At 55.9% G+C, this 22,887-nt stretch overlaps 6 protein-coding genes across 6 annotated transcripts; 3 read left to right on the top strand and 3 right to left on the bottom strand.

Moving 5' to 3' along the window:
* Window positions 1–3,152: 3,152 nt before the first annotated feature.
* Window positions 3,153–3,737, bottom strand: BXZ73DRAFT_56277 (uncharacterized protein; the record flags this gene model as incomplete). Its single annotated transcript, XM_048021457.1, has 1 exon — window positions 3,153–3,737. A coding segment is annotated over one exon (585 nt), but the record flags the coding sequence as incomplete, so codon positions are not given.
* Window positions 3,738–6,073: 2,336 nt separating this feature from the next.
* Window positions 6,074–6,494, top strand: BXZ73DRAFT_107462 (uncharacterized protein; the record flags this gene model as incomplete). Its single annotated transcript, XM_048016903.1, has 3 exons — window positions 6,074–6,136; window positions 6,190–6,276; window positions 6,330–6,494. 3 exons carry the CDS (start codon window positions 6,074–6,076, stop codon window positions 6,492–6,494), a joined length of 315 nt encoding a protein of 104 aa, XP_047871853.1.
* Window positions 6,495–6,806: 312 nt separating this feature from the next.
* BXZ73DRAFT_107463 (uncharacterized protein) lies at window positions 6,807–10,103 on the bottom strand (the record flags this gene model as incomplete). Its single annotated transcript, XM_048016904.1, has 13 exons — window positions 6,807–6,874; window positions 6,943–7,071; window positions 7,120–7,633; window positions 7,714–7,867; window positions 8,054–8,183; window positions 8,231–8,422; window positions 8,476–8,776; window positions 8,845–8,866; window positions 8,919–9,070; window positions 9,121–9,289; window positions 9,338–9,522; window positions 9,572–10,018; window positions 10,074–10,103. The coding sequence occupies 13 exons, from the start codon at window positions 10,101–10,103 to the stop codon at window positions 6,807–6,809; spliced, it is 2,493 nt and encodes an 830-aa protein (XP_047871854.1).
* Window positions 10,104–10,930: 827 nt separating this feature from the next.
* On the top strand, window positions 10,931–13,726 carry BXZ73DRAFT_107464 (uncharacterized protein; the record flags this gene model as incomplete). Its single annotated transcript, XM_048016905.1, has 8 exons — window positions 10,931–11,134; window positions 11,184–11,455; window positions 11,506–11,631; window positions 11,680–11,812; window positions 11,865–12,036; window positions 12,085–13,031; window positions 13,084–13,540; window positions 13,608–13,726. 8 exons carry the CDS (start codon window positions 10,931–10,933, stop codon window positions 13,724–13,726), a joined length of 2,430 nt encoding a protein of 809 aa, XP_047871855.1.
* A 3,613-nt stretch (window positions 13,727–17,339) lies between these two features.
* Window positions 17,340–20,982, bottom strand: BXZ73DRAFT_107466 (uncharacterized protein; the record flags this gene model as incomplete). Its single annotated transcript, XM_048016906.1, has 15 exons — window positions 17,340–17,959; window positions 18,011–18,214; window positions 18,271–18,327; window positions 18,381–18,557; window positions 18,604–18,741; window positions 18,827–18,871; window positions 18,925–18,994; window positions 19,044–19,454; window positions 19,512–19,819; window positions 19,877–20,001; window positions 20,060–20,084; window positions 20,134–20,418; window positions 20,473–20,526; window positions 20,584–20,656; window positions 20,713–20,982. 15 exons carry the CDS (start codon window positions 20,980–20,982, stop codon window positions 17,340–17,342), a joined length of 2,862 nt encoding a protein of 953 aa, XP_047871856.1.
* Window positions 20,983–21,268: 286 nt separating this feature from the next.
* On the top strand, window positions 21,269–22,867 carry BXZ73DRAFT_107467 (uncharacterized protein; the record flags this gene model as incomplete). The annotated part of the gene is made up of 5 exons (XM_048016907.1): window positions 21,269–21,299; window positions 21,354–21,371; window positions 21,421–21,535; window positions 21,601–22,519; window positions 22,574–22,867. 5 exons carry the CDS (start codon window positions 21,269–21,271, stop codon window positions 22,865–22,867), a joined length of 1,377 nt encoding a protein of 458 aa, XP_047871857.1.
* Between the last annotated feature and the right edge of the window lie 20 nt (window positions 22,868–22,887).

Genomic DNA, 22,887 nt, shown 5'->3' on the forward strand with positions numbered 1-22,887 from the left:
GTGGTATGTAGGGGAGCTCACCTCACAAGTTCGGGACGAGAACGAGTGAGGGACTCCCCGCGACGTGCGTAGCTATTAAGGAGCGGATGGAGCGGAAACGGGACGACGAGATCGGTAGTAGAGGCGATCGAGTCGTCAAGGATGAGAATGGAGCGTACAGCAAGATAGCGCCGCGGCCCGTGTGGCCGCGGACGCGCGAAACGTGAGCTTTGAATTTTATAGTAACGAGACAGAGTCCATGGTGTAACACATATACTAACACGCCCCCTCAAAGCGAGCGCATACCGATGACGAGGAGGAGGGAGCGCATACGAGTGGACGTGAGGGACTTCGTGAACATATCGGCAGGCATCTCCTCGGTGCTGCAATACAGGAGCGCGATTTGGCCGCGCTCAACTGCGCCGCGGATCCAGTGGTACCGGATGTCGATGTGCTTGGTGCGGCCGTGGTACGCGTTGTTGCGTGCGAGCTCCATCGCGGACTTGTTGTCGCAGAAGAGCCGCGACGGGTACTTGAGCAGGGACACGTGAACGATCTGCGCGATCACCGCGCGCAGCCAAACACCCTCCTTGGCCGCATGAGCCATGCCGATGTACTCCGCCTCCGTGGTGGACAGAGCGACGACGGCTTGCTTCTTCGCCGACCAGGAGATCGCGCCCCCAGCGTAGGTGAAGACATACCCACACATGGAGTGCCGCGTGTCGTCTGAGGTCCCCCAGTCCGCGTCCGTGTATCCCGCAAGTGGACCGCCGTTGCGCGAGTAGGTGAGCCACATCTCGCGTGTCCCCTTGAGGTAGCGCACGACGTGCTTGAACGCCTCCCAGTGCTGGCGTCCCGGGTTGCTCATGTACTGCGCCAGCCGCGCGACCGCGAACATGATGTCCGGCCTGGTGGCAAGCGCGATGTACATGAGCGAGCCGACGCCCTCGCGGTACGGGACGCCCCTCATCTCCGCGCGTTCGATGTCGCTGTTGGGGCACTGCGCCTTGGACAGCACGGCGCCCGAGGCGAACGGAGTGACCACGGGGTTCGACTGGTCGAGTCGGAACTTGCGCGCGAGCATGTCGATGGCGAGATGCTGCGACAGGCGCATCTCGCCGCGCTCGAGATCGTACTGCACCTCGATCCCAAGGAGCCAAGCGAGCCGTCCCGCATCCGTCATGGCGAAACGCGTCTTGATCCCTTCGCGGAACTCGGAGAGGAAGTCGGCCGTACCAGTGATGATGAGGTCGTCGACGTTCGTGGCGACGTACACACGTGAGGTGTCCTCGACTCGGTAGAAGAGCGCGTGGTCTCCGTCGCAGCGCATAAGCTTGAGCTGGCGCATCGCCTCGTGCAGGACCTTGTACCAACTGCGTCCGGCCTGCTTGAGCCCGTAGAGGGACTTCTTGAGCCGGCACACGCGAGTGTCGTCGTCGATGGCGGTGCCGGGTGGTTGGCGCATGTAGATGATCTCGTCGAGGTCGCCATTGAGGTACGCCGACTTGACGTCCATCTGGATGACGTCCCACTTGTTTTGCACCGCGAGCCCGAGGAGGAGACGTTGTGATGCGAGCTTGGCGACAGGGGAGAAGGTCTGCTCGTACTCGAGGCCGTAGAGCTGGGTGTTGCCGAGAGCGACCGCCCGCGCCTTGTACTGTTTGATGCTGCCGTCTGCGTCGCGCTTGACGCGGAACACGAACTTCGAGTTGATAATGTGTGCGCCCTTGGGCGGCTCGACGAGTTCGTACGTTCCGTGCTCGAGGAGGTTGTCGATCTCAGCCTGCATGGCAGCGCGCCAGTGCTCAGCGTCCGGCGAGTTGAGGGCTTGGCAGAGTGTCGAGGGCTCGTCGCCAGGTTGGAGGGAGAGGGCCGTGTCGACCACTTCGTAGTCTTCCTCGGCCTCCTCCTGTGACAGCATGACCCACCCACCCGTCGTCTCCTCGCTTTCTTCCGTCATCACTCCCAGGATGTCGCCCGGGGCGATGCCGCGTGGAAGGCGTGCATTGCGGCCATTGGCGGTGCCTTCGCCACCGGCGACGCGTCGGAGGTAGTACGATGGCTTGCGTACGCGATGCCCACGCCCAAGTTGCTCGACGGGGGGTGCTTGCTCGACGATGACTTCTTCGTCCGAGTCGGAGCTGTCCGCATCATCGATGATGTCACTGACCTCGGCAGTGTCGCGTTCCTCCTGCGCCTTCGCCTGCCGCACCCTCTCTGCATGCGCCTTATCCAGGTCTGCTCTTATCTCCGCCTCCCGTCTCTCCCGCTCTTCATCCTCCCGCATCTCCTGTTCTTCCACGGGGTCGAGGTAGAGGTCCGGGAGGTCATGGAACTCGTCGATTTCTTCGGCCATCGCGTGGGGTTCAATGCTGGGGGAAGTGGGAGTGGGAGCAGTGGTGGGGAAGGCAGTGGGAAGAGCGAGGGGAGGAACTGTGGTCGCAGGGGGTTCTTTAGGCGCGGGCACATCCGCAATGGGATTCTGAGGGAGGGTCGTTCCGTTAGGAGCTGGGTGCGCATGACCATGACCCAACGCCCCCTTATGCGGAGCCAGCGAGAATTCGAAAACGGGGGGTGCGCTCCTCGTAGACGAAGGACCGCTCAACGGTGACAGTGCGTCTGTCGGGCCAGTAGACGAGGATGGCGTCCTTGTACTGTTCGCTGAAACCGACGAAGTGCCCTAGCTTCCCGCGCGCGTCGAGTTTGCGCGCGTCGCGCGTGCGGGTCCAGACCTTGGTCCCCCAGGCGCGTAGACCTGACAGGTCGGGCGGGTTCCCAAAACGCGCCTCGAAAGGGGTCACGGCGCCCTTGAGCGCGGAGGATGGTGTGCGGTTGGTCAGCCAGATGGCGTGGAGGTAGGCGTACGGCCAGATTGACTTCGGGAGCTCCGCGTCGAGAAGCATTGCACGGGTGCGGTCGCCAACGATACGGTGACTGCGTTCAGCCAGGCCATTCTGCTCAGGAGTATACGGCACCGATGTCGTGAAGCGAGTTCCGCGCTCCTTGAGGTAGGCCTGGAGTTCGTTGGAAGTGAACTCTCCACCGCCGTCGGTGTGGAACCACTTGATGCGCGTGCTGTACTGCGTCTCCGCGACACGATCGAGCTCACGGTAGGCTGGGGAGGCGCCGTCCTTGGCCTTGTGAACGGCGCCATGCCGCCACCTTGTCGCGTGGTCGACGAAGAGAGTAGCGTACTTGCTGCCCCCAATGGACGTATGGCCAGGGTCCCAGGTGTCCGCGTCGATGCGGTCCCCGTACGCTTTGACGCGTAGACCGAGCTCGGCTGCACCGCGTCCGTCTGCGGCTTTCGGGACAGGCGCGCGAGTGATCTTCGCAGAGATGCACACGCTGCACTGAGGTTGTGCGCACCGGTCGGTGATGGTGATACCCTCCACGCGCCCCTTGTCAACCATGTCGCGAGCCGCCTTGACGGAGATGTGACCCATGACACGGTGGAGCTCAATGTCGTCGAGCAGCTGACGTGACGGTGCGTCCCCAGAGGCCGCGAGTGCGGCACAGGCGTGGTAGTCGGTACTAGCGACCTGGTATAGTCCGTGATGCTCGGGGATGTGGGCAATGACATCGCTAGTCGCGCGATGGGTGAGGGAGAGTACACCGTTTGCGATGGTGGAGCTGTAGCCCTTGCTGTCCGCCTTCCGGAGGGAGACCAGCGTAAACGCTGCTGATGGCACATGGAGGACGTCGCTGAGGGTGAGTGAGTGCGTACCACCCCTTCCGTTCGGCACTTCGACACGCATTGTGCCTTCGCCTACTGCACGCGCTTCGGCGCCGTTTGCGGTGGTGACGCTGTGAGCTCGGTCGAGGGGCTTGTACTCCGTAAAGTGTTCGCGGTTCGGGGAGATGTGGCGCGTGGCCCCACTGTCGTAGACGTCGACGAAGCGGGGGGAATGGAAAGAGGGGACAGCGACGTCGTCGGGGTCCATTGCGCGCTCCTCGAGACCAGCGACGGTGGCCAGTACGTGCTCCTTGCTCGACTCGGATGAGGCCGTGTTCGCTGACGCGGTACCTCCTCCAGCTGACGATCCACCCTGTCTGCCCTGTCCCTTCGGGCCTTGGCCTTCTGCTCCGCCGCCCTTGCGCCAGCAGTTCGCCTTCGTGTGTTTGTAGCGCCCACAGTTGGTGCAGCGCACGGTTTGATTTGCGTATAGCGCGTTGTCCGTAGTGCTGTTCGCGGTGATGGCACGTCGCTCGTATTCGTCATGCAAGGTGTGGACGATGGTGTCGACGTCGGGGGTTCTGCCGACCGCGTTGGCAACGTCGAGCTGCACTTGAATACGCTGCTGGTAGGACTCCGGGATGCTTGCTATGACCATCGCGATGTAGTCTGTGTCGGGGATGATGGTCCCGACTGCTGCAAGGTTGAGGCGTTCGCGCGCGAGGCTTGTAAGGTGCTCGCGCACATCTCCACCATCCACACAGCGCATTCGGAGCATGCGCGCGCGAATAGCGTTGGCGTACATGGCGGATTTCTCGGCACAAGCCTTGATGACGGCGTTCCACATGAGGGAGATAGGGCGGAGGGCATTGACCGCAACGAAGAGATCTTCGGGGAGGGTTCCGTAGAGGATCGTGCGTACCTCCGCCTGCTTGCGGTCCCATTCCTCGTATTTCTCATACGCCTTCTCGACTAGCTCCAGGTACTGCGCATCCGTCCTGGTGGTGTACTGGTCCGAGACGGGCGTCGGGAGACTGGAATCGGCCGCAGCTGCGGCAGTTTCGGCGTCGATGACCTTCTGGGTCTTGTGGGGGATGGCACGGGTGTACGGGGGAGGGAGGGGAGGCTGTGGTTGGCCGTCAATGTGACGAGAAAGCCCCTTTGCGGCGATTGCTGTAAGGAAGTGCTCCTTGAACGGCACCCAGTTCGATTTGTCGGCAAGTAGCTTGGGGATGCTGTACTTGCCGCTGGACGTGGAAGTCGGAACATCGAACGACATGTTGTTCGTGGTATCAGGGCTCATAACCTGTTAAGGTCGGGGCCGAGCGGGAGAGCAGAGGGGAACGATGTGGTGCGAGGCGAGAGCGAGCGGAGCGAGCGGGCACCTAATGAACGCGGTAGCGTTAATCTCACAAGTTCGGGACGAGAACGAGTTAATCAATAGTGAGCTAACCTAATGAACGCGGTAGCGTTAATCTACGCATACTCGTCAGTTACTGAACGGGGCTAGACGTGGTATGTAGGGGAGCTCACCTCACAAGTTCGGGACGAGAACGAGTGAGGGACTCCCCGCGACGTGCGTAGCTATTAAGGAGCGGATGGAGCGGAAACGGGACGACGAGATCGGTAGTAGAGGCGATCGAGTCGTCAAGGATGAGAATGGAGCGTACAGCAAGATAGCGCCGCGGCCCGTGTGGCTGCGGACGCGCGAAACGTGAGCTTTGAATTTTATAGTAACGAGACAGAGTCCATGGTGTAACACATATACTAACATGGAATACACCGCCGCAGACCTCCGCAGCACTTAACAACTGCTTGTGTTACCATGTGTGCGGTGTTTGTCCCGCAACGGTGGAACCAACCTCGGTAGTCGTACGAGCCTGTACCCGGTACGAGACGGTCGTACGAGGTCTCCTCAAGCGGCATATACCGGAATTGCGGCATTTGTATTGAATACATAGACACGTACGTTCTGAGCCCAGAATGCCCGCTTTTACGGCCGCGCGTGCGGTGGTTACCGCGCGGGGATGCACACACTGCCGGAGCTCGTACGAGCACGTACCCCGTCTGAGACGGTCGTACGAGCTCCCCCAGTGAGCACCCACCATATTTCCGGTAATGAATGTAGCACGTAGCCACGTACGTTCTCAGCACAAAATATATGGTTTTATTACAGTGCGGGCAGTGAATACCGCGCACTGAGGAAAACAGCACCGGAGCTCGTACAGGCTCACACGCCCATGGGTAAATGCATTTACGTAAAGTCGATCAACACCGAAGATTGACGACGGAACCCATTGTCGGCATTCAGAGGGCGAAGGTAACACCGAACCATCACTGCCGAGCGCCAATATGCCTGGTATCTATTGATAAGGGGATGTATCAGAGTCCCACTTCATCATCTATCCCCCCACTACCATGTGTTTCCTGAAGATCACGAACGGTGTATACTACGTTGAAATTGTTTCCCGCGTGGTAGAGGTCAGTGTTACTTTGCTCACGGAGATGATCACCGCTGACCGCTTGATACATAGATGTCAGACATTGCCGCAAGAATATACTTGGAATGCCCGGTGAACGGCTGCGAATCGGTAGAGGTCGACTTAGACCCATACGATGTGGTATGTAATGCTGACGCTCCAAACCTGTATGTGCGCTGATAATATGCGTCTAGGCATTGGTCTTTCCACGGCCGAATATTGGCCAAATGGTGCGGATCCGCGGATTCGTCGAACAGGACAATGCGTTTGAGTGCGAAGAGCTCATAACGGCACAAGAGGCGACGTGCACGGATGGTATGATGATCAGCTTCGTATCTGTGTTCGCTGACCAGGCCTGATAGTAACCACACCTCGCATGGCCCTGTTCCGGAACGGGCCTTGGCAACTGGAGGAGAAGCAAGTCGGATTACGGGATAGGATATGGAGGCGTTGTAAATCACTGGCTCGAATGGGATGTATGTAGACCTTTGTAGCGGAAGGTATAAATCGATACATTGTGGGGTGTCTGGTGACCGGGATACCGGGATGTCGGGAATGCCGGTATTAAATAAAGTGCCTATTGGCGGAAATGCCAGGGCCGAGCTCATTTCCGGATACATGCAAGCATTGCCGAGCAGGATATGTGTACGCAGCAAAATACAGGGTATACTCTACTGGAGAGGTTTGGGATGCGCGCGACGCACGTTGCGAAACATTTCTGCGCTCTGCTTCTCCTTCGCTCCCACATTCGAGCTTGACCGTTAGCATAACACTTATGGCCGGGTGAATCTGCCGTGAAAACGGCACGGCCGAACCAATTCTCCTTCAGGCGTGCAAAATCCAGCACCACACAAAGCATCTCCAGGTCGAGCGCCTTCAGGTTCTCCCACCAACGGTCCTTTCGCTCATAACCCCGCTGCCACATTGTTCGCCGGGCTACCGAGATGTCAGGTGTGTTAATGATCACCGAGCGGAGCAACTTACTTTCATCATTGTAGAAGGTGGAACCCTCTTCCGATGTTCCGGTGAACGTCCAAATCCATGAAGGGTGTTTGTTGCGAGCACCCCTGGTCGTTGCTTCCAGGATCGTGGTGTTGACAGTGAGATCGGACTTCGTGATGGGCTTGTAGATGGCTAGATCATCCGTTTTCTTCTTGACATCTTCAGGGTCGTTCGGGTCGTACAGGGCAGCGAGCGCGGTGCGAGAGAGCATGTAGAGCCGGACATACTTCGCTACCGAGTGGTCGACCGTCCGAATCTCGCTAAAGGACCGGAGCGACGTGCGGACGGAAGTGGCGTTGCGAACTCGAGCATAGTAAAGGTAGGATTTGGTGTCGATCCCGTCGCGAACGCCGGAGAGACATTCATTCATCTCTCCTTTCCGGAGTTCTCGCTCTGCATAGACGACGTCCACCAGACCATGATCCTTGCAATACCGAATACCAAGTGATGACGGCATGAGAATGGGAAGTTGTTCCGGACTGCCGGATTCAGTTGCCTGTGGCGCAGGGGCTGATGCGTCAGTCCCGTAGTCTTCCAGGGAATCCCATTCTTCGCCAAGATCGCCGGGCCATCGACCAGCCTTGGAGGGGCGTTACGGAGATGCTTTGCAGCTTCGGTATTGAACGACCGAATGTCCGATGACAGCCGTTGCCTCTTCTCGGAAATCGTCAGTTTCGCCTTGTCAGTCGAGCTCTGCCGAAGGTCCCGAACCAATCGAGCAATGACCACCCTGAACATAACAAATTAGTAGGCATTCCACTCAACGCATTATCATACATGTGCCCAAGCGTCCACACCTGCGCGTTCATAACCAGTGCCTATCACCATTATGGATGCACCCCACGGCAGTGTGAATACCGGTAGAGCATTTCCGACGGGTGTGCCGACGACAACCGGCAATGGGAAAGTAGCTTACCTCTGGCGGTCTATGCCGATTCCCAAAGAGAGCCACGCAAGGAGGTCCACTGAGATCGGGCTCTCGAGTGATACAATGTGCGTTGTGTCACCGTTCAAGAGAGCCGTCCTGACTTGCGTCTTGTTCGCCGCTGTGCTCCACTGAATATAAGTGTGCAGTGATAAAAATCGGACTCACGTTTGATTTTTTTTGGTGTAAAAATGTCCATGGCGGAGGGATCGGTTTTGCGTGCCTCTCGCGCATCGAGGATCTCTTGTTTCCATTGGGCGCGCTCTTCCTCATTAGCAACACGGTCGATGTCTTCAAAGGCCTTTTTTGCTGCAGTGTACTCTTCCACTGATTCCTTCCACTTGTCGACAAGTGATTTTGCTGCCGGGCTGATGAGTTCCGATTGCCGAAAGTGAATTCCGGAAGACACCTACGGAGACGACAGAGCTTCATCCAATTAGAATCTTGCATATGAGCGTCGATAACCTCTTTGCGATGCGAAGTAGCCATCCCACGAATACTATCCTTGATAAAATTCAATGGTTTCCACAAGGTTTCGACCACTTCACCGTCTTGGTGCCCGACGTTGGGGACGAAGCTCAGCGAATGCCGAGCATAACACCGATTTTGATGGCCGTGAACATGGAATTGGCCGATAGCCCAAAAGAAAGTAGCGGCAATGGGCCACTGAAGGAACGGAGATGCTTCGAATCGTTTGCGCGCGTTGATGTGGTACTGACAGGCGATGTCGTAGATGAGGACAAAAGTTGTGTAGCCGGCGAACCACTTCCATGCCAGTGTACCGAGTAGTCCATGTTCCGTTGGCTGCCGACAATATCAGGACCGGTGCGAAGTTTATTGCCGAAATATCACTCACGCTTCACCGCGCTGAAAGTCCACGACCGTGTGAGGAATGAAGAATCCATGCCTCGAGCAGGCAGAGGCACCAATTCCTGTTGCATCCAGATGCGCCTTGCCCCCAAGGGACTCTTTGGTGGCTCGGTGCTCGTTGCATGTTGCGGCAACCCGCTTTGCCGGAATGAGGCCGCGCACCGGCAATGCGGTAGGTCAAGACATACCTCATCTTTTGCCCTTGTAAGTGCGTCCTCCAAATGTGCATCAAACGGTCCTGGGTCGACAGTGTACAGTTCACCCGAAACGAACTGTAGATCGTCTTCCGGGTTTTTCATAACCATGTGCTCCAAGTTAAAGCTGCCGTCGTGTGCCGTTGATGCAGGATATTCGCGGCTAAGCAATTCATCAGCGAACCGCCAAACCCTCGGTAATGACACTCACGCTTCGGCACTCCCGGCCCAGCCAGGGGGTGTGTTGAAGCCCGGTCGGGGACAAGCAGAACAGGTTATTGCTAATCTACCAGGCCTCATCTCGGTACTCGGTTCCTCATGACCGATGCCTGCGTGAAGTTTCCACTTCAGCACTCGGTATTGCCTGGACGTGCGGAGGAGAGCCTTGTAGCCCAGCTAATTTAAATCGTATTAGCATCGTTCATAAGGCTGCATCGGTACTAACCTGGACAGAGCCCCAAAATGCCCCATCGGTCGCGCGACAGAGCTTCATGTGATAGTTCCATGGAGACGTTTTGCATTGCTGATTTGTCAGGAGGAAGTCGTCGAGGCAAGCAAATGTGAACACCGTGACTGGACGCTTCACCGACGCTGGATAAAATCCGCGAAGCAGAAGTTGCTCAGCCTCGGAATCTGCATTTGCGCACTTGCAGAATGTGAACGCCAGGCGTTGAATGCCAGTGGTGTGTACCACCGTGAGAATGCGCTCCCCTCGGTAGATGGGTATGTTCGGTGGGGCGGTGTTGGTGGCATTGCCGGCAGGGTCGTGGTTAATATCACCGGCATTGGACCCAATGCCGGCATCTTCGTCGACTACCGTCTCCTCTTCATCCTCTTCTTCTGGTTCTTCAGGATATTCGTCAATTGGACGATCAGCAGCGTCCTCAGGTGGCTCGAGTGAATCCAAGTCGTCAGAAATAGGCAGTATATTTAGTTCCGGTACGGACCCAGGAGGTTGCGCAGTGAGGTTCGGACATAACTCGCCATCATGACCGCAATGTACCTGCATCCGAAGATCAAATAGCGATGCACGCCGCCAATGATCGGCATCCCACACATCAACGCGGTGGTGCACTAGGTGGAGATGTGCCTGCCTGCAGCACTTGGAACAGAACGTTGGTAGACCCAAGCACGTTCGACAACGCCAGGCCAATATTCCACCACATTTGCACTTGTCTTCTTTGTCTACCGGCTTCCAACGTTCTATGAGTCTTCGCAAGAACAATGGGGCCAGAGGTAACCATTCTTCGTGCATGGTCACTTGCTTCTACACGAACTGTCAGCGCAGGGAGCCAGACAATGCCGAGGATAATTGCCTTGTATGTAGACTTTTTCTCACCGGGCCCCAGCTGGGTAACTTCAGGCATCTCCCAAGTGGTTTCATCGTCACGTGTGTCTGATTGAGGTGTCGGATCCGGCACTCGTGAGGGCCCGCTCCGGTAGTCCTCTTGGCCGGCCGGTGCGTAAACCGGCGGGCCTGGGTCGATCCTGCGTTTCTTTGTGCGCCTGGAGCCGTCCTTTGTGTAATATGTTTGCGAAGTTGTAGTATTGAGTACTCGAGCTTGCTGGGGGTTGGCGAGGGGCATGATGGGAGAGCGAGAGGACAGATGAGTGAGGGGAAAGCTCACTGATATCGATGGTATCAAGCAGTCGGCAGAGATATACTCCTACTGTTCGCTGAGTTGAAACAGGACCAAATAAATGTATACAAAAAATTCCGGGTCTGAGATGGATTGACTGTCCTCGACGCATCAATTATTCCCTAGATCTCTCACTCCACCATCTTTCTCACTCTGCTTGCACCATGTCGACTACCGAAAACGTTCCCGAAGACCCATTTGCGGATTTCCAGTGGAAGAATTCCGAGGTTTCGGAGATGCGAAAAGGGATAGAGAAGTGGAAGCCTGCACAGACGGCAACCCGCCGGACAATCGAGAAAAACTTGGTGGAGGTCTTTCTGCAGCGGCGGGGGCTTGACACCCCGTTCTTGGCGGGCTTCGTGCAAAAGGTGAGTCCCTACGTGATTTCGACACAAACTCTTTTCTTAATCTGCGTAGAAATGTTCGCTGTGGTTCAGCAACCACACTGCCGACCGCCAGGAGGGAACACCGGACTGGTGCGGTCTCAGGCTGTTCACCGGCCGCGGCCTCTGGTACAGTAAGCATTTCAAAGACGTTGAGGAGAAGGCGGGCAAGGACGCCAGTTTTGGCATGAAGAACAGCCAGGCGGCGGAGATGTGGAAGAAACTTGACGAGGAGGAGCAAGAGGAGTGGCTGGACTTGGCTGCCGAGTACAACACGAAGCCACCGCCTCCGGACTTTCAGCGAGAGTATGGATGCGTTTGCAAGTGTGCCACTGTCGGTGTTGATTATATTTTAGCTACGCAAACAAGAATATGGTCCACATCGTCGAAGAGTTCATCAAATTCATGTTCCGCGTTTGTGGTGCCGCGGTCTTTGTATACACCACCCGCCCAGCTATTGGCGGTCAGGTCAATACGCATTTGTAAAGAAATCCCTTAATCCCTTTCATGAGTACTGAATCAGTCGGCAGCGACGACACCACACAGTACATGGAGACGGCCGACGCCTTGCAAAAGCACCAACTCTGGGACACGAACACGAAGGTGGCCTGCTTGGAGACCTTCAGTAGGCTGCTCGGCATGATCGGTGATGCCGACCCTCCGGTAAAGGTCTTGCGCATTTACGATTCATTGCCGCTTATTGCCGAACACACAGGCGCTCAGAGACCAAAACCTATTCCGTCGGCAACGGCGGGATCGCTCATCCACCGTGGCATTCAAACACATGTACGGTCTACCGCAGCCATTTCACTCTAGTCACAATGGCAAGAAGATGACGAGCAAAGAAGTTTACGCCCACGGTTGCGACTTTTTCCGGCTCCATCTCAGTCAGTAACCACAATTCTAGTGTATTACCGACTAAGTCTCGGTGATAGGCCTTGCCACTGGGGACGGTGTGCTGCTCAACTCTGTCCCATGGAGCACCATTAAACCGGAACTCGAAAAGTACATCCCAGAAGACTATTTAACGTCCGAATTCAAGGATAAGTTCGACTGCATGAGCAAGATGTCGATCAAGGCTCAGAATAACTGGTTCCAGTACATCCTCCAGACAGAGGCGTCATTGCCGGCACCGGAAGATTACGCTGAGCCTGGCCCGGGGGAGGTGTTTCAAGTTCCGGAGGGCCGCTTTCACCTCTTGCGCGGACTGCACAAGCCCACCGCTGATCATATCCCCGGTCAGTACCGAGCACTGTATGTGGACGACGTTACCGAGAGCGTTTCCGGAAACGGTGCCGAAGCTGGTCCGTCCAAAAAGTCTAGGCGGGGCGGCAAGTCCAAGAGGAACACGGATGGCGAGTATTCCACCGGGAAGCGTACGAGTCGTAAACGGGGCAAGATGGCGAAGCGCAAGGGCAAGGGCAAAGGGAAGGGACCCTCCTCCTCCGACGAGGAGAACGACAACTTCTTCGAGAACGAGGCTGATAAGGAGGACCGAGAAGAGGACGAGTTCGAAGAGCTCCAATCTGGTGATGGTGATCACGACGAGTCCGGGGACGATACCGACAGTGACAAGGAGGGTCGGAAGAACGAGGAGGAAGACGAGGATGGCGACGGCGATGAGGTTCGGAAGTCGCTCGAGGACACCGGCATTGACGAGACACCCACTGCTGCGTCGGAAGACTATGACGGCCCAGGGTACGTCGACGTGAGGACACCACCGCCGTCAGGCCTCCGTTCGCCGGTTGTGCGTCGAACAACCGTACTTCCGGCGGAGCGTCCGGCACCGTATGGTGTCAAACCCGGCGGGGTCGTCCCGTTCCTCGAGAGCTTGTGCGCCGAGACGCAGTACCAGAACCTCCTGACCCGTGTAGCCAAGGCGGTGAGTGGGCGACTTCAGTGCCGAAGACATAATAATAATATCACTATCATAGCTCGAGACGAAGGTGGACATTCCACCCATTCCAGCCGCTCCGTGGGCAACATGGGCTAACGTCCACGGGTTTGTTGGCCATGATCTCTACAACGACGCACAAGAGGTGGTCCGACTGCTCGACTGGATCGGCGATCAATCGGTCCGCGAGGATCTTGACCGCGTCTCGGTGCAAAGGATCTGCTTGGTGTTCGGACTCCTCGCCCGAGACTCCCGTCAAGCGAACGACTTCCGAGAAGAGTCCCCTCCGCCGGAATTCGACAGCGGAGATGATTTCGGGCAGAGCGCCTTGACACTATTGCGTTGCGGCGCAGGTAATCTCCTCAAAGGATCCTTCCCCGAGCGCATGAATGTCCTCTGCGATATGATGGAGCTGACGCTCGAAGCTGGGTGGAAGCCGAAACGGACCGGTCCGATGCCACGCCCAGTGAAGAAGAAGGGGAAAGCTGCGGACAACGGTGAGTGCTTCGGTAATAAGGGCTACAATGTCTCATGGCTTATAACCAGCACCGCTAATCTCTCTAGGTGCTGGACCATCCTCCTCGACATTGCCCGGCAATGGAACAACCGACGAAACCGAGGGAACCACCGGCACGAAGGTTGCGGGGGCTGCGCCCAAGCAGCTTCAACAACCACCGGTATAGTACACGGTCACTCGGCATAACCGGTGCGCTAATGTGGCTTATCTAGCGGCGGTCCACACGTGCAGTCCAGGTCACTGCCGCGGGGCTCGCGGCGGGAGTCAAGATCACGTCCACTCCGCCAACCAGAGCAGTGGATGTACCGAAGCAGGCGCCAGGTGGTTCATCCGGCAATGATACAGGGGCAAGGCAGCGGACAACACGCCAAAGGTCAGGGACAGCCGGCGAGGGTGGCCAACTTCGGAAGCGTACAAAGACCCAGTGACGGTTTTCATTGTGATACATGTCCCTAGCTGCGCTGTAATGCGTGTTTGATGATGAGTTCCAGCATGTCAGATAAGTTTCAGAGTCCACGAGCGAATACCGAGTCCATTACCGAACGCATCAGCGACTGAACATTTGATTCGGCAGTCGTCGACATCTCCTTCCCACCCCATACCCTGACCATCTCCCGGCGATTGTACCATGAAATCGCGACTCGAGTATCCTGCACTTCGGGCACTCCATGCTCGACGTATTTGGCCAATATAACGGCTACAGTGCCAGGCGAATATGGGACCGAGTAACCGAGACCGCGCAGTCCGAGGTATGCCTGGTCACCGTAGTTGCCAACAGTGACCAGGAGGTCGTACCACAAATGGAAGCTATTCTGGTCGCGATGATAGGTGGTCTTCCGGTTCCATATAATTTGCAGTGCAATCCCGGTGACCGGCCAGGGAATGTGTGGGGCGACATGTTCGTTCAGGAATTCCGTGATCTGCCGGTACTGCGTTGGAGCGACGATTTGCATCACCGCGTCGAGGATAGCCCCGACTTCGGTAATGCGTTCCAGCCATTCCTGCACTTCACGCTCAGCAAAGCCCTTCGAGGGCTTTGGCCCGTTTCGTCCCTGCGAAAATTCATTAGTATTTCCAACCAAATATTACAGAGTACGTACTCCTTGAGGAACCATCTGCGGTGCGATACTGAGAAGACCGCAGAGTGTGTGTTTGTCGTGCTTGAAGTTCTCCTTCCAGAGACGCCACGAATCGGTGTTCGGTGATGGCTTGTCAAGAATTGGAGCAAGGCCGTCCGTTGACCGCCACAGGTCTGTCTTGAATGGATGTTGATTAGCAAGTTTTAATATACGTCTCGATGTTACAAACCTGTATATCCACTGGGAGGAGGTTGGGAAGAATCCATGCGAGAATGACACCGTCAGAATCGGCGATGGTAGCTGGGACATGGATTGCCGGTGGAACACCGGACTCTCCCGGCAGATCCACCGGAAACGCCTGTTTCAGTTGGTCATTCTGTTGCTCCGTGGCTACACCGCGGGTCTTCGGAGTCATATTCATGTACTCCTCTAGCTTCCAGTCCACGTTATCTAGCCCAACTTCAGTCGCAGGTACGCGCATGTAATATAAGACGACTCTCACATTGGCAGCTGCACGCTGCATGAATCCGATCCGCAGCTTGAAGAACGGCAGCAAATAATCGGTGATCCAACCCAACAGGAGACTGAACCTCGCGAAAGGGGTGAACATTATCACTTGCATTGTATCGCAGACGTGCCGCCAAAGCCTCTTGCATGGTGTTGAGAATGAGGATGTGGAGATTACTCCCTGGTCGACAGTTGTCGTTCGACATGAGTGCAAGAAGGACGACGAGCATGCCATGAGTCTGCCAACAGATTATGATAACGCGTTGAGCCACCTTCTATCTGTAGCATCGTGAACGAGGCCGGTCACGATTGGATGAGATAGAGAATATATTGGGACCCGGAAATGAAGGTCAACTCCGGCATTGAGGGTTGCCGACTGGAGCTTAACCGCCGCCGTTCAAACTGCGACCGGAAGAATCAAATCCGGTAATATCGGAAGTGCAAGATAAACCCGGCAATGCATTTCTCGGCAGTCGGCCTGCACGCTCAGGGTGTTGCGCCCTCTCGAGTTTTGAACACATGAAGGGAGGACACATTCAACACGTACAGAGGTCATTGACTACGTACTCATTCAAATCATTTCACCGTATAAATTCCATAGCATGAATGGGGGAACAATTTGGTAGACCAAGGTTTGATGTTGCTGTCGGAGCGACTGTGAGCTTCTCAAACACGATCTCACCTCCCACAAACGTTTTCTAACGTGGTGGGATGGTTGTACTGCTTGCAGATAGGTAATAAACATATATGAAAATCGGTATGTGTTCAGCCGTATGCCACTAGGGCTCTACCGCACTCAGATAACCGGCGAATAGACGCGACATCGCTAATGGCTCCAAGCGTTCTTTTCCTGACCTTTGTTCAAAACCCATGAATTGTGGTATCCCCCTGCGTGTCAACACAGAGGGATGCGTATAACCTTGGATATTGTAAGACACATGCCACAGTGTTCCGATGCCGCAAAAATCTCGGCGATCAGAGCACTGTGCGGTGATATATGGCACATTGTTGCGTTTGAGGGAGTGAACAGGAGAGGAAACCCGACGTCTTTATGGCAAAGCACTTCGTCGACACCAATCGCATATCTCCGCGAGTTCGAAGCCTTTTGACAAAATGTTTGCTGCATATTGTACATACTATCCAAGGAAACATGTTGCCATTGTTCGATATATGGAATAGTTCGTGAGGCCATCAGTACTGAGTATGTTTTGAAATAAAAACAAACGCAATACAACACGCATTTCTGTACAGATGCTCCTTAAAATGGGGACATTGGTTCTCAAGGCAATTTATAATGTGTTGAACTCGCTATTTCACACCAGGGTCGCCTGAATGTGAGGACAGCCATGGTGTGTGCATCTCTACTGCAAAGAAAACAATTGGTATATTTGGCGTATATTGGCGGGGTCGAGGGCGGTGTATATTACCCGGAGACGTTAGCTCAATATAATACTGGGCCTATCCGCTACTCTGCGTACGTTTGGGAGTGTGCCAGCATATGGTGATACCAATGTCATTTTTCTATGACATATCTCGTAGGCGGTGAACGCTATTTGCTATGGCTACTAGAATTTGCCACAGGCACTAAAGCATTGGCCCATGTCATCCAAAAACCTCTTAATCAATATTTATACTGGTGGAGTGCATATAACGTGCTCAGAACCACTGACGTAGAGGCGCCCGTGGACGTCGTGGACGTAGGAGCGCCCGTGGACGACGTTGTTACACATGGAGTGTTTCGGCAAGCCTGGCAAGACGGCACAGGCACGGTCCGACCCGTAGTGCAGCGCAAACGGGAGGTGAGCCGAAGGCCGTCGGAAGACATGCCTCTATGCCGAAGAGGCCGTGCATGTATCCGTGCAATGCTGAGAGTTTGACAGAGTTGGCAAAGGGCAGGGCAATGCCCTTGGATCGGCTACCGGCCATACATAACGTTACCGGAACGGCCGTACACATACGGTGCCTTCCATGGGGACTGTTACCGGGAACGTTCCATGTTGTTCGGTATTGACATCCGGTCCTCGGGATTCTCGCTCAGAAATTGAAAGGTTGGACAATGATCAGCCGACACAACCGCATTCATCGCGCATGGAACAGAGTGCATTAGTGAACGTTTTTTAATGAACGTTCGATATTAAGTAGACACCAGGAGGAGAGAATGCAATATATATAGTACAACGGAGCAACGACTACTCAAGCGGAGATGTCCATGTCCTGCTCCTCACCGGCCTCCTGGGACAACGTTACCGATTCCTTTACCGACGGAATACCGACACGAATCTCACCCTCCACTTCGGCATTGGGGCCCAGCTCGTCCTGTCCATCGGCGTCAGGATCGCTCCCGGCATCGGACTTGGCTTCCATGTCTTCGATGTGGGCCGTCGCAGGCTCCTCAGAAGTGGCGGCAGGAGCGTCTGTCTTCGAGACCTCGCCACCGTCGGCCTCGGAGGTCTTGCCGTCCTGTGTATCGTGCGGCGGTGGCGGTGTTGGGGAAAATGGCGATGTACTCGCACCAAGCTCATTGACCGGGAGAGGGACGGCAACAGCAGGCGGAGAAGGGGAGTCGGCCTTGGGGGTGGTGCCGACAGGTCCCGCAGGAGGTAAAACCGTTCCCGCGGTGTTGTGTCGACGGCCGTCGTCCATGGTCAGTGCCGGCACGGGCCAGATGGTCGGAACTGGGGGGACAAGGCCACCAGTGCCATTGCCGGACACCGCCGGAGCGTGGAGCGGACCATTACCGAACTGACCGGTGTTGCCGGCACTAGCGGCGACAGGGATCTCGGCCCAGTCCATACCCAAAGAGGGGGTAGAACCTGGAAAATGCTTAGCATGAAAGTGAGGCGTACCAAAATTCCATCACACACCAGAAGGGGAGGCGGACTGCATGCCGTTCTGGATGCCATATTGGTTGACGTCGGCGATGCCTCCATATGCCTGCGGTACTCCCCGCTGATTGGCACCGGAAAGACCAGCAGCATGGGCTTGATGATTGAAGTACATGCCGTTGTGTGAGTATTCGTCCCCACCGTGGCCGGAAAACCCAGCCTGATACTGGGCGAACGGGTTGACTAGGCAAAATGTAATCAGCCCATCATGGCAGGTGAGCAATCATTGCCGGACGCACCGTTCGGGATTGCCGGCCACATGAACGGACCACCGGCAAAGGCATTACCGGACTGATCTAGACCGCCGCTCTATTAGCATGCTGTTATGGGCCAAGGAAATGGGACCTACTGGGGATCATGGCCGCTCTGAGAATCGCAATTTCGCGCGCCATCTCGTTCATCTGGGCTTGCATCGCGCGCATAGTGGCTTCGACTGTGGGAAAGGCCACATGTGATTCAGGCTGGAAGTCGCGCAAGGGGTCCACTGGCACGCGAGTTGTCAATGGAACATTTCGAAAGTCGAAACCTGGCGCGGTATGAGCCGACACCAGGTTGCAAGAAAAAGGACATACCAGGTGGCGGAGGCGGCTGGTTGCGCGGATCCAATGCCGGCGATGGAGGACGCACGTGAGAGTGCGTTGATGGAACGGACTTGGATCTTCCGTTAACGCACCTCTTCTTGGCAGGCGGTTCGGAAGAGCCACGGTCGTCTAAGCCGAAGGGATGAGCACCGAGCAAGCGGTGATGGAACTATCGCAGAGCCAGTAATCAATATACCGGCGCTGCGGGACTGACCTCCTTCGGCCTCCGTCATCTCCGCGTCAGTGTCGACGACCTCCTCTGCTATAGTATAGGTAATCAGGACCCAGCACTCCGGACAAAAAAATACATACTGGTGTGAGAAGACTTGTTGCCCCTGCCAGACTTTCTTTCCCTGCGAGGTTTCGGATAATCAACCGAGTCCTAAAACATCATTAGCAGACATGAACACGTTGACGGAAATCGTAATTACCTTGGTAACCTCGACATCACCGGGAATTCTCTTGATCGGAGTTGTCCACCCCTCCACATGGAGCTCGAGATGGTATGCCGAGTTTGCGATCCTCCTGTCGCGTTCCTCGTCGTTCAGCTCGTAAAAGTCCCAGAACCAGTCAAAAAACCAGTTCACGATGTCGCAGTCCTGTAGACCCAACAATAGGCGGGAGAGCAAAACCGGATCCGGATACCTCGCTGGGTTCGCCAATTGAACGGCAGCCCGGTACGCCCGGTATGCCGCAGCTGCGAGCTTTCCGTGCGCGATTGGCGAGTTTTCGCAGGCCACCTTCTTGACTCGGCAGCCACAGCAGTATGTCCCGTCGAAGACGAAGAACCGGCAGTCGGTACCGCCGGCTTTGCAGCGCTCACAACGGAGGTGCTGATTCGGCTGTAAATCAAATCATCGGTGAGGTCGGTAATGAGATATCGGGCTTAGCAGGCTTACCCCGTCCTTCTTAATGACCCCCACGGGTATCCGATCTTTGTGGTTCGGGAAGGGCTCAAAGTTGGGTTCGGGCGCAATGTTCCCAGGGTGTTTCGGCCGAGTTACCCTCTTCACCTTCTTCTTCGTGGTGGCGTCCTCGTCGTCCTTGATCGGGGGTGCATCTGGAGAACCGGTGTTGGCCCTGGGCTGTGTCGTCGGCGCCTTCTTCCGTTCGTCTGGCGTTCTGGATGGGGCCCTCCTCTTGTTCGGCGCTGCCGGAGTGTCGGGGTCTTTGAAGGTCACGACCTTCTTCCGGGTTTTGCGAACGTCTGATCGGGCGTTAGTTTTTCATTGTTAGAAGGGTCGCCGATGGGAACCATATATACCTTCGATAGGAATATCCTCCTCACTCTCGTCATTATCTTCCTCTGCCGCATCGCCGACTTCATTGTCGGTGGTCGGCTGGGCCGTAGCCCGACCCTTGCCCTTCTTGTCTTTGTTCGTCTTACGACTGCTGGTACAAAATCAGTATGATACTATCTGTGACGTATACAGAGTGTTGTACGCACCCCGCCTTCCCGGTTGGTGCAGGTTCTGAAGAACGCAATTAGATCTACTATGAGCGATCTTCGCGTGGACTTACTTTTAGTGGTCCTGGACATCCTTGCGTGAAACCTCTTGACCGTGCTGTTCCGAGTCGTGCCGGTGGTGGAACTCTCGGGCACGTTCGTGTTGCCGGAAGTGTCCGGAAGACCGGAAATGTTCGGCGTGCCGGTAGTCTTGGATGCACCGGCAGTCTTTGATGCCCCGGTGGTCTTCGACGAACCGGCTGTCTCTTCGCCACCGGCAGTCTCCGACCCACCGGCAATCGTGGCACTTCCGGCACTCTTCGCATTTCCGGACCTCGTGCCGCCCAACTTCTTAGCGCCTAGAATGCATCATTAGCGGCTTAGACCAGGAGAGAAGAAAATTGATAGCGCACCTTCAGTGGCAACGTTTTTGCCCTGCGATGTGGGCGCGTTCGTGACAGTCGCGTCTACTCAAACCGGCATTCAGAAAATTTGAAAGAGGATTTAAAAAATCGCACACTTACGGTCGTAACACCAGCCGAGGTCAATTTCATCGGTTGGGAGGACCCATATGTCGCCGTGATCATTACCGACGATCTTCAAATCGAAGTCGTACCCAGCCTTCTTGGCGCCATGGTGTCGGCAATGGGTACGATATTGAAAGGAGACGCCTTGTATTCTTTGACTCGCCTGCCTTTTTCGTACTCGTAGAACGCGCCGAGGGTGTAGCACGGCCAGGTGTTGAACTTGTACTCTGCCTGGAAGTCGTACGCGCTGTCGAGCGCGGCGAAGAAGTTTTTGAACCAGTTTGCCAACTTCTCGCCCTTGTCGGTCTGATTCGGACGGCGACAGAGTGCGTAGTGGATCTTCGTGGCGGCGCGGCACACTGTCAGCATTTCCATCGTGGAGGGCGTGGCGGACATGTCGGGAGATGTTCGGTAGTGATGGAGGGAGACTGTGCGACGCGGTGATAAGGTAGAGGCGCGTGTGCGGGTTGTCAACTCGGTGGTTGGAAGTGGGAGAGTTTGAACACAGACGCCACGTCTTTCAACATGCCATTGATGACGTAACAGTCTTCCGATCTGTATCGGGATCACACGCGGAGTTAGGCACTGCCGCCAGTCGAACCAAACGTAATTCATCTGCTCCTCCTCACCCCTCTCGCACAATTTTAACCTCCCCTCTGTCTCAACACACGCCACTGCAAGAATGACAACGAAATATAGCCTTCGAGTTCTAGGTAACGTGTAGCTGTATTGCTCCACAACCAAATCTAATACCCCGGCCATTGTAGTTCCATCACCGGTCGACGGTACGTGTCGGCAAAGCCACGTCTGCCAACACTCCTGAATTGTTTGTAGATGCCGAAATACCTGCACAGTACGAGGACATCCTCGACGTGTCTTTCGCCGACTGGGAGACAAAGACAGCACCGAAGAAGCTGATCCAACAGGTAGTCCCTCGGACGCCACAACTGTACGCCAGCTTCTCAACCAGCGATTCTGCTCTGGAGTAGCCCCACGGGCCTGGGCATCCGGAAGCCCCATCTCGTACTCAACCGCCCCACCCGTCGCCGCCGAAAGTCTGCCACCGTGGGTCTTTTTCGTAGACCACTACTCCACCGCCACTTCCGTTCCAATACCGAAGGTGGATATTGTCCGAGCATTGCCGAGCACCTTCCGCTCGGCAATCCATCCCGGCGATCGCGGCACTCCGCTACCCCTCTGGTTATTGGACTTGTGGCGACGCCTGCGTAACGTCCATACCGTTCGGTCCAACGTCGAGCGTGGAATGGAGTGGGTCAGCGAATATGGACGACAGGAAGACGTCAACACAGAAGTCATCGAAAGAGACCTTGAGCCCATTCTAGAGCTGCCGGCGCTGCTCCACCCTTGGTGCGACCTCTTCTCGCAATTGACCACCGACGACTGCGACCTCAATGACGACTTGATGGACGCAGTCGTAGCTGTCGTGAGGAATAATATCCACGTCATCCCCCGCCCTTTCCACATCTATTCCGCTATCGTGACGCAACTGTCACCGGTAGCCTTGCTGGACCTCTTCGGCAGACTCGCGGCACGTGGCGACTTTACTACTGACAGCGTCATCTGCCTGCCGTGGCGTATTCGCGGTGACTGGATAGTCGTACTCATCGACATCCCCGGTGACGAGATCCGAATTGGTCACTGCGTCCCCGAAAACGATCATGACGGCATTCTCGAGATTGCCAAGCGAACAGCAATCCGAATCGCTCATACCGTAGAAGTGTCGGTCCGCCAGACTCACACCGACTGGTTTGTTCACGAATATTTCCGTGAAGCCGGCCCTTTCCCGTCTGGTCTTGCCGTTGCGGTAGCCCTGCTTAGTAACATCTTCGACTGTGTCAAAGCCTTCTCGCGCGAAACAGAGCCAACACATCGCATAGAAGTCTTCTATGGTATAGTGGAACACTACCCCATAGTGAGTGTTCATGGCCATTCGCCTCTGCATCTCTAACAAATTTATCTTCTTTAGAAACCGGTCATCGTGGAAGATCACAAGCTGAGCTTGTGGGAGATTCAGGGGGGAGCACGAAGTGTGTCGTTACCGGCCACTTCTGACGAGAAGGATTGTTGCTCGCCATCGCCGGGGGTGGACTCGGCATTTGCGTCATCCACGTCCGTTGAGGAAATTCACCGCTCGCTATCGCCGGTAGCGGACTCGGCGGTTGCGTCCCCCACCATTCTCCACTCTCCACCAGTCTTCACCCGGACGCTGGCGCACCCCTCGACGCCCCTTTGCAACCCCCGGCATTCACGCGTGAACTAGCCCCGCCCCCGCCGGTCGTG

The sequence above is a fragment of the Epithele typhae genome, assembly GCF_022376455.1.
Source record: "Epithele typhae strain CBS 203.58 chromosome Unknown BXZ73scaffold_111, whole genome shotgun sequence".
NCBI lineage: Eukaryota > Fungi > Basidiomycota > Agaricomycetes > Polyporales > Epitheliaceae > Epithele > Epithele typhae.